Here is an 11,042-nt window from a genome sequence, read left to right as displayed (position 1 = left end):
GGCAGGGAGCTTGTCTTTTCTGTATATATCTCTGGTGTTTGCAATTCTTAGAATGGTATCTTGCACACAGGTTTGTAAACAACAAACCTTAATCCTTACAATAGCCCTGGGAAGTATTACTGTTGCTGTTTCTCAAATAAGTCTTGGCTGGGTGCAGTGGCTCATGCCTGTAATCCCAGCACTTTGGGAGGCTGAGACGAGTGGATCACCTGAGGTCAGGAGTTCAAGACCAGCCTGGCCAATATGGTGAAACCCTGTCTCTACTAAAAATATAAAAATTAGCTGGGCATAGTGGTGCATGCCTATAATCCCAGCTGCTTGGGAGGCTGAGGCAGGAAAATCATTGCTTAAACCCGGAGGCGGAGGTTGCAGTGAACTGAGATTGCGCCATCACACTCCAGCCTAAGCAACAAGGGCAAAACTCTATATCAAACAAAACAAAAACAAGTATTAAAGAGATGGCCTGAGGTTGCATTACTTTAAGTGTGTGAACCAGGGTTCAAATCCAGATTTGTCACTCTCAGTGCCACTTGATTTTAGTGAACCAGAGTGTACTAAAGACCTACAGTCATCAAATTCACTCAAGTGACCAGTTTGTTTATGATTCAGAGCCTAATTTCCTGCTGTACTGGATTCTGATACACACTGCATCCAAAGAATGATGCTGAAAGGACCAAATGCAATCAAAGAAGAGCATGACAAGTATAAAATATCTACTGGTGGTCTCTTGAAACAACTAAGATGAAAGATTTAAGATTAAAGACACCAAAGTGCCTTAATCATGTAAACTGATTGTTGATTCACTGTGAATTACCTCCTTTGGGGGGAATGCTTAAAGATGTTTAAGGTAACCAGCCAGGTGCAATGGGTCACACCTGTAATCCCATTGCTTTGGGAGGCCAAGGTAGGAGACCAGCCTGGGCAACATAGTGAGACACCCTCCCCCTGCTGAAACAACCCTCCTCCCCTACCACCCCTGCCCACAGAATACTTTTTTTTTTAAAGTTAGTTTGTTGTGGCAGTGTGTCGCTTGAGCCTGAGAGCTGTGATAGTGCCACTGGACTCCAGCCTGGGTGACAGAGTGAGACTATCTCTAAAAATAAGTAAATAAAATAAGGTAATCAAAGGTTTTGTTTTAAAAACAGACACATACCATCACCAATGAATGGATACATAAAAGTGGAATATTACCCAGCCTTATGGAAAGAATGATACATGCTACAACATGGATGTGATAGTGGCAGGAGGCAGGCACATGCCCAGGCAGATGGGGCAGGTCCCTGGTGAAATCCCACCTCCAAATCAAAGACAGTTAAAGCCTGAAAGCCAAGCTAAAAGTCAAATCCATGAACCGGATTGAGAACCTGTCTTCCCATTTGGCATGCTTTCCTTTGATTGATCCCCACCTTTCACCTATTTTACATATACCTACCCTTTCCTAATTGGTTTTCTACACTGTCATGCCCACCTTTGAGCACTGCCTTTGTTTTGACATTTTTTGCAAACTCACAAACCAGTCAGCACACATTCCCTATTCTGAGCCCATAAAAGTCCCGGACCCAGCTACACTGAGAGAGAAATCACCTAACCATGGAGGTGGGGGACCACCCCCATGTCCCCTCTCTGCTGAGAGCTATTCCATCACTCAATAAAATTCTAATCCACCCTCCTCCCCTTCAAATTGTCGGTACATCTTTATTCTTCTTGGACATGGGACAAGAGTTCAGGAACTGCCAAACATGGGTATAAGCTATAACACAGGCGGGCTGAGTGGGCGGGGCACCTCCAGTGGCAGGCCCAGGCTGAATGAGGCCTGGGCAGCAGCAGGGCATCTCTGGCCATGGAGGTCCCTGGTTGGCAAAGTGGCTGAGAAAAATCCTGCATCAGATGAACCCTGATAACTTTATGCTAACTGAAAGAAGCCAGACACAAAAGGCTGCGTGGTACATGATTCCACTTATATGAACTATCCCAAATAGGCAAATCCATGGAGACAGAATTAGATGAGTGGGTGCCAGGGGCTGGGTGCACTGACTGCTTAATGCATATGGGGTTTCCTTTCAGGTGATGACAATATTCTGTAAGTAGATAGTGGTAGTGATTGTACAACATTGTGAATGTACTAAATCCCACTGAATTATACACTTTGAAATGGCAAGAATGATAAATATTATGGGTATTTTACCTCAGTTTAAAACCGTGAACTGGAAAATAGAAAATGATAGTTGTACTTCTTAGTTGCTTTTTATTTATTTATTTATTTATTTTTGAGACGGAGTCTCGCTCTGTCGCCCAGGCTGGAGTGCAGTGGCCGGATCTCAGCTCACTGCAAGCTCCGCCTCCCGGGTTTACACCATTCTCCTGCCTCAGCCTCCCGAGTAGCTGGGACCACAGGTGCCCGCCACCTCGCCCGGCTAGTTTTTTGTATTTTTTAGTAGAGACGGGGTTTCACCGTGATAGCCAGGATGGTCTCGATCTCCTAACCTTGTGATCCGCCTGTCTCGGCCTCCCAAAGTGCTGGGATTACAGGCTTGAGCCACCGCGCCCGGCCATTAGTTGCTTTTTAAACAAAATACATAAGCATAACTCTATCATGCTTAATAAAATGCAGAGATCTAACGTACAACATAAGGACTATAGCTAATAATACTGTATTGTATTTGGGATTTTTGCTAAAAGAGTAAATTTTAGGTGCTCTTGCCATAACTATGTGAGATGTTAATATGTTAATTGCCTAGTCATTTTACTTTGTATATGCATATCAAAACATCATGTACACCTTAAATATATACAATTAAAACTAAATTAAATTTAAAAAATAAGGAGTTTGTAAACCTTACATTCATTGTACAGGAACAAAAAGGGTGAAACAAACGTATTACATAAGAATTGCAAGCCATTCTACAGGAAAAAAAGGTTGAAGCAAATGTGTTTAAGAAATAGAATTATGATATACACAGATATAAAACATAGATGCATAATACTGAAAATGCTAACATGTTACCTCCTGATAAAAAGAGAGGGTGAAATGTGGCCACTATTGCCCAATTTGGCTGCAGTTGGACCAGAAATGTCTCTGGGCTGCTGGTGCTGGCTATTACCCAGGGGGCAGGGCACGCCTGGCGTGTGAGGTCTGTGGCTATGTTTGAGGAATCTTTTGCTGCTTTCTTTAGGGCATAGAAGCAACTGGCACATTCATGGCAGCTCATGGAGCCATTCCCTTCAGGCAGCTGCTCCCCTTTCACAGCCATGTGTGACCCACATAGCAGCCTTGGCATTCATCTGGACAGTGGTGTGGAAAATGATTTCATCCTACTGTCTTGCCTGGCCTTTAACAGTTGGAGTGCTTCCACCCTAGACTTAAGAATACATATGCCCAACTTTTAGAAAATGAATGCTAGGAAGAAGTTCCCAGATGGCTTTCAAGGCACTGGTGCTGCCAGATGTGGCTTTTTTGATGAAAGTTCTGCTGCCAGCCTAGTTCCTGCATCACTGCCCAATGCGACCTGTGTCTATTCCTGCCCCTCACACCTCTGCTCCTCCCATCTCCCACTTGCTTCTCTTCCTGCACATTGAAATGCTTCCTGTACTGCCAAGCCCAACTCAAGCCCTACTGTACTTAGAATTTCTACCACACCATTTTTGCATTTTATTGTTTTTGTGCCTGGGAATTTTACCTCTTCCAACCAACTGGCAAGTTCTATGGTGGTCAGAGCTTTTTCTTTGCAATTTTGGGGTGTCCCACAGTGGTATATAGCCTTTACTGCCTTCCTGACACCCTCTATTGTAATTGCACCCTGATTTTCCTTTGCTGGGTCTTCCTGTCACCATGATTGGCTCAGAGCCAGACATGAGATTTAAGCCCTACCAAATGAGAATCATTGGTCCTGGGCTTTCACTGCAGCTCCTGGTAAGAGATCCCCTTTCTCTAGGAGTTGCTAAACTAATAGGAGCAGCTGGGGACCATCGTTGCCAATTTTTGTGATGCTTGTCTGAGAAGAAAGCCACACAGAGTGTGGAGACCGAGCAAAGTCCTGATAGCATGGTTTGAGGCTCTCAGGCATGAGAGCCACAACTTCCCGTCTTGTTGGTGGCTGGTTGCTTCCAATTGAAGGACTACCAGTATACCTCCCGGCATTTGCAATCTGCACAGAATGGGCAAAGAATATTTACTGACTGATTGTTTGCAGGTATATCTAGAGTGGTAAAGTGAAATATTTATATTTTGCATTTACTGGAAGTTTTTATAGGCACAATGGCTCATGCCTGTAATCCCAGCACTTTGGGAGGCCAAGGCGGACGAATCCTCTGAGGTCGGGAGTTTGAGACCAGCCTGACCAACATGGAGAAACCCCCTCTCTACTAAAAATACAAAATTAGCTGGGCTTGGTGGCAGGTGCCTATAATCCCAGCTACTCGGGACTGAGGCAGGAGAATCTCTTGAACTCGGGAGGCGGAGGTTGTGGTGAGCTGAGATCACGCTATTGCACTCCAGTAGGGGCAACAAGAGCGAAACTCCATCTCAAAAAAAAGTTTTTAGGCCAGGTGCGGTGGCTCATGCCTGTAATCCCAGCACTTTGGGAGGCCAAAGCAGGCGGATCACGAGGTCAGGAGATCAAGACCAACCAGCTGACATAGTGAAACTCCGTCTCTACTAAAAATACAAAAAATTAGCCAGGCATGGTGGCGGGCGCCTATAGTCCCAGCTACTCAGGAGGCTGAGGCAGGAGAATGGTGTGAGCTTGCAGTGAGCTGAGATCATGGCACTGCACTCCAGCCTGGGTGACAGAGCGAGACTCCGTCTCAAAAAAAAAAAAAGTTTTTGTTGTGGTAAAATCTATATGCCATTTATCATTTTAACCATTTTTAAGTGTACAGCTCAGGGGCATCAAGTATATTCACTGTGCACCATCACCACTGCCCATTTCCAGGACTTTTTCATCACCCCAAACTGAAACTGCGTACCCATTACACACCATTCCCCATTCCCTCCTCAAACCTTGTAACCACCGTTTTACTTTCTCTCTATGAATATGACTACTCTTGATATATAAACAAGATACATGGAACCATACAATAATTGCCATTTTGTGATCGGCTTATTTCACTTAGAATAATGTCCTCAAGGTTCATCCATGTTGTAATATGTCAGAATTTACTTTTTTTTAGGACTGAATAGTATCCCTTTATATGCATATACCACATTTTGTTGATCCATCCATCCGTCAATGGACAACTGAAGTGTTTCCACCTTTTGGCTATTATGAATAATGCTGCTCTATTGGTTTTTATTTTTTGAAAATATTTCAGTTTAAGGATGAAGCTGTGGTAATGCTAGGATAGCCTATTACATTAGCTCATCTAGATAAGAAGAAAACTGTTGGGTTAATGAAGCATTCAATGAAATATTAAAGCCAGAAGCTTCAGCCTGAAATCATTCTTTTTGGGCTCTTCAGTAGCCTCACTTCTTTGTAGGCTTCTACTCCACCAAACACTGAGAGGTGGGCGACATCTCAGGATCAGCCGTGGAAAGGCCTCTCCTGGCGTTACCGGCCACTCCCTCTCTCCTAACGAGCAAAGCCGGGAGAGAGGCCGGGCACACTCGGACTTGTAGGTAACCAGTTTCCTCACATCCCTGCCCACACCACAGTTTTGGCTTTTCAACAATAAAGCCGTCTCTCCATCCTAGGACTCTCTTACAGAGAACAGTAAAACTGCAACATGATCAGGTACCCAAAGCGTGCATTCCCCGCAAGATAGATCAGCAGCTGTTGTCTCTTTCCATGATCTCTCTCCCTCATTCCTGTAGCCACGGAAAACTTTCCATCCGAGTCCTTAGGAAGAGATGGAGGGTGTGTGAAATGAGAGCCCGAGACACGCTGCCATCTCGGAAGGGCTTTATTTCTACTTCATCACGGTCTCATACAGACTCAGAGGCACCAGCACATGGTTCCATTTGGTATCCTCGTGCCTTTTTGTCGTGTTTTCCCTTAAGAAAACTTGGAGTAAACTCTGTACACTGCCAGTTAATCTTTTCACAATAATTTAAAAATGTTGCTGTTGGATCATCGATGCAAGAAGACCAACAATAAAAGTACAGTACAAGGAAATTCACAACATATTACAGTGGAACAGACTGAGTCACATTTAGGTGATGGCGAGGACACAGTAGCGGTATATACATGCACCCGAAGACGTGCAAGCCAAGTAGCATAATACAAGGATCATACAATGAAGTTTCTAAGCCCACTGAGGGCTTTGTACCTTTTCAAAAACGTCCTGTATCCCCTCCAGTATACAGAATATCTGTCTTGTCTACTAGCTTCATGGCTTTTTCGCTACAAAAAGTTCACTGAATCAGACAGTCTGAAGCATTAAAAAAGTCTTAAAAAACAGTAACACTGACAAAATAAAATTAACTTAATCCACTCTAATTCAACATGGAAATAAACTGAACCAAAATGTAACAGGGTAAATTTAACAGAGAGGCAGTCAGGTATTGACAGCAAGGGTGTTCAGAATCTCTTAAAATGTACATTTTTTAAAACTTTTATTTTTTAAATCTATTTATACCTTATTTACCTTTTCATTTAATATACTGTGTGTAAAAAAGATGGAGACAAAAATAGTTTTCTGAGCTATGAAAAAAATTAAGTTATTACAGGCACATTTACTGTTTCATTCTAGAAACATCTCAGTTTCACAGGTTGAACATTCAGCAGCTGTGTGTTTTTAAAAAACATTCTTTGACCTTGAGAAAACTAGATCTCTCCTTTTGGGCAGAGTTTTGTTCATGGCGATGGTGTGGTTATGCAAATTACAGTGAATTATACTGTGATAATCCATGCAAGCTTGCATCACGGTGTGGCTGCTCCTCGGGCGGCTCCTCGCCACCATGCTCCTCCAAGGACGTCGGGTCTCCGGGTGACTGAGGCTGTGAGGCAGTGGGGGAATGTGGGGCCCACCGGGACGGAGGGCGACGGTTTGCTGGTCTCTCGGGCCTGGAGAAGCAGGGCTCTAGGGATGGAGCTAGTGCAGAACAAGGTAGTTCCTTCAGAGCCGAGAAAGGGAGACAGGGTTACTCAGACCGGCAGTGTCACCAGCGGATGATTCCCCCAAACACACTTCTCAACAGACTCAAGTGAGATGAAGTACACACCACAGGCAACTCGTGAATATTAACGACGTTCTATGCTCATGCAGAATAACTTAAAATAATAAAGAATTCAACACATGTGACATGATCAGTGACATGAATGGGAAGAGACCAGTTATGATTAAACACAGCAATATTGTGAGATGAGTCAGCTTGCAAAGCTCCTTTAGAATTGGGTCGGGGTATACAGAAGACATGGCAGAGTGACTGTGGCAGCGGTCTCCACAGGCCACTTCAGCATATTCCCATCTGGTAGATCTCTTCATTTGGTCCTTTAGAATGATCTATTTAGCTACAGTGGACAAATGAACTGGTCCTATAGGGCCTGGATCTACTGGGAGCCCACAAAGGGACCTCTGATTTCATTCAGCTGTGTTAGCAATGGCAGTCGTCTTAAACGAACTCTGCTACTGTTTATTTGAAATTGACTGGCAGTAGATTAAACAAACTCCCACAACATGGCAAAGATGCTGCAGGCAGAAATTTTAATTTGGGTCTAGTTTTCTTTAATGACTCTTCAATTACAGCAGCATTTTAAAAAGTAGAATCAGAATGTACTGGTGGTTTTGTTTCAGGCATCCTAATGTTCTGAGAACAGGTGACGCAAGACACATTCAACCATGTGCAAATCACCTAGAATCCTTATTCTCAAGCTACTTTGTTTTTAAAGAATGTTGAGTTCCTTGTCCTTACTCTACATGTTACAAAACCAGGACACCCAAACTTGGAATTTGCTGATACACAGAAATGTAAAAAGCTGTGGCATGAGGAAACTGAGCTGCCCAGCGTGAAGCCCGCTGGCTGGAATGACAAGACACTGGACGCTGAGGTGAACTGAATGGAAGGCACAGGAAGGATGACAGAGAACAAGGACTCTCAAAGAAAGGAAGTGAGTTGGAGGATGTAAAAAGATGTGACAAGCAACTGAAAAGACCAGGATGAGGACAGCCCAGCCAGTGGTGCAGGGGAGCAGCAGCGGGGGGACAGATGGCTGCACGGAATGGGCAGTGTCACTCGGGAGAAGATGGAACATGGCAGAGACAGCATGGCCCAAGGAGAGCGTGGGAGCCACAGGCTTCCAGAAGAGCAATGGGGCGAGTGGTTTCCCTGCCTCCCTCTGGGGTCAGCAGACAAGGAACAGTGGCCCTGGAGACTATGCTTCATGCTCCTTGCTGCTTTTGTGGCTGGCACTTCACACGGCCACAGGGAGAAGGTTCTGTTCCCAAAGCATTATGCTAACAGTACCGTGACAACCAGAAACACCTCTCCAGTTAAAACTCCACCAGCCCCCAAGATGCAGACTAACTCAGGGTGCTCCTGTGTCATCTCACCACAGCCCACAGTGCTTGGCTGGGACACACGGTTTGGGAAATCTGTATCTGTTTTGTGTCTGTGCTCCCCTTGTTGTAAGAGTAGTGTGTGTGTTGTGTATTGTATATCTGTTCTGTGTGTGTTGTGTGTCGATGAAGCTGCTGTCATCGGTTTATCTGACACCACTGTATCCTGTTCCTCCTGGCTGGTGCTAAAGAGCAGGCTTTGTATGAGACCATTCAGTACCCCCTTTGCCAGCCTCTGCTTGTGAAGGAAGAAACGTTGTGAGTCTGCATTCAAGGGAATGAACCTTTTCCTTAGTAACACGCCAGCGTGTACAAGCAAATGATGCTGTGCTTTCCTGAGAAGCCACTGTGGTCGCTGCATGGCATCTTGTCCTGGGATGCCGCACCTGTAGCACGTTTCTGGGAAATGGCCCTCCCCCTGTGTTCCTTGTCATTTTTTTCACGGGGACACGTCTGTTGTATTTGACAACAGATACTTTTGTACTTAACACTTCGAGTTAAGGCCAGTGGATGAGGTGAGTGAATGACTATATCATCCTTGATCAAAAACAAAGTATATCTTTTCTCATGTGCTTTGACTCAGACTCTGAAAGCAATTCTGAGAGACGTTCTCAAGATATCTGGAGTGGGGATGACTTTGTTCTTTATTCATTCAACAAATATCTATTGAGCATCTACTCTGTCACCTACGGTGCTCACTTGGAAGGACAAGATATATTTGGGTTTATTCCTTGTGGTATGATTGTTGAAAAATGAAAAAAAAGCCTTATCGCATTAGGGTCCCACCTCATTTCAGCACATGCCAGTGCACATATGTAAGCAAAATGTTGGTAACCAGTCCTGGGTGGCTGGGCCCAAAGACCCCCTCAGGCAAGACCCCTGTGCCTAGGATGTCCCCTCCTGGCCAGTATCTACTCAATTCTCTGAAAGCAAATTGGCTGCAAATGTACAAAAGTACAGAAATCTCAGCAGAATCTCTATAACCTAAAAACCCTTCTCTGCACTGAGTGGTCAACCCTCTCGCAGGGCAGATGAGTCTCTGGCCCTGTCAATCTGTTGCTGGGTTTAGGGGAGCCTCCTGGAACCCGGGGTGAGCGAGGGTGCCGCCACCGGGCAGAACTCCCTCAGGCGATGAGTGTCGGGTGCCAACTGCGAGTTACACAACACGAGCTCTCCAGGCAGTGGGGAAACAAGGAAGAAAGCACTTACAGCGTGAGGCAGGCAGGGCTAGAGTCCCCAGGGGGCAGTTAGTAAGACAGTTTGGTTCTGGACAGAACAGACAGAGAAAGAAGAGAAAAGCAAGAAGGTTGGAAAGTGTTTTTTAAACAGGAGAACAATAAAGGTTTCAAGTCAGCAAGCCCGGAGGTAGAGGGCCGTCCCTCTCACTCAGGGACAGCCACCAGGAGAGACTTGCAGGCTCTCAGATCTAGCACATTCACTCCAAGGCAGGTGTGGGGAAGCGGCCGGGCGCTGGGCAGACAGGCCTGCCCTCTGCCATCTGCCCAGAGAGATGGAAACTCCAGGGAGGAGCCACAGACCTCCCTCTAGTTTCTATGCGGAGCCACCCTTTAGCATTTAACATTTCCAACAGCATTCTGGCAAACGGAGGTATGGAAATTGCATGACTGTTATCTAAAACAGAGACCTTTATTCGGCTGCGTTTGTTTTGGTCAAACCACCAAGCTACTGCCACTTACTCTAAAAAGTTCCCCTCATATTTTCCACTTAGGGGAGGGAGGAATAGCATTCCATTTTCAGATTGTTCTCTTCACACTAGAACTCCTCCTCACGGCTTCTCTCTGCACTGCTGAACTAGTGCCATGGTGTCGTGAGAAAAAGAGGCCTGAGTGGTTTCCGGAAGAGTGCAGTGAGAAAGGGAGATTGCCTGTCACCTGCGTCACTCCTGGGTCTGGATGCCTGAGTGAACATTCAGGGAGAGATTCCGCAGCAGGGCACGGGGTGGGCTTGGAATCAGAAGCAGTCCCAGGGATTTGGGAATGCATACCTAGAACTACTGCATAATTTATGGGGCAATGGGAAGGGGCTGCAGTGGCCCTAATATATTACATCAATTCAGGAATAATCCCACTGGAATCCAGAACAAGCAAAATTCCAACAGAAATGGAAAAAAGAGCCCGTGGCATTGAGATGCTGCCGATGAGTGCTCCGTGCCCGCTCTGAGTCCCTGCAACTGCGCTCCCTTCACGTAATCTCTTTTGGTGGCAAACACACCAAGTGAAGAGAAAATCTAAACGAATACTTTACGGAGGACAAAAGGGGTTGGGCCACTTTGTACTGATAAAACCATTTTCATGCCATGATGCTGGGATCCCATCATGAACCTGTTTTTGCTTGCAGGATTCACTATTAGTAATTCAAAGAATTTTTTGGTTCCTAAAAAACAATTTCTATTTGGTGTGTAATATAAATAGACAACACAGGCACAGCCGGTTAATGCTTTGTGACATAGCCTCAATGTCAACTGAAATCAGAGCCCTCGGGAGCCCTAAGAAGGCAGGGCATTCCCATATAAACAGACCCTTCTGCGG

At 45.3% G+C, this 11,042-nt stretch overlaps 1 protein-coding gene across 32 annotated transcripts in view; it reads right to left on the bottom strand.

The window, feature by feature from the left end:
* Positions 1-5,880: 5,880 nt before the first annotated feature.
* The window catches only part of MTCL1 (microtubule crosslinking factor 1), a 125,542-nt gene continuing 120,380 nt past the window's right edge, over positions 5,881-11,042 (bottom strand). For 18 of the 32 annotated variants that reach the window (XR_012427325.1, XR_012427328.1, XR_012427331.1 and 15 more), the window contains one exon: positions 5,881-7,051. Coding sequence is in view for 24 of the 32 variants with exons in the window: in XM_015439852.4 (XP_015295338.3) it covers positions 6,818-7,051 (234 nt within the window). In the remaining 8 variants the exon portion in view is untranslated. Of the gene's footprint in view, positions 7,052-9,702; positions 9,760-11,042 lie in introns of all 32 variants that reach the window. The other 14 variants (XR_012427324.1, XR_012427327.1, XR_012427329.1 and 11 more) reach the window with 1 other exon arrangement.

Source organism: Macaca fascicularis, chromosome 18 (genome assembly GCF_037993035.2).
Source record: "Macaca fascicularis isolate 582-1 chromosome 18, T2T-MFA8v1.1".
Classification (NCBI taxonomy): domain Eukaryota; kingdom Metazoa; phylum Chordata; class Mammalia; order Primates; family Cercopithecidae; genus Macaca; species Macaca fascicularis.
The sequence above is the reverse complement of the archived record's forward strand: the minus strand, read 5'-3'. Positions and strand labels throughout refer to the sequence as shown.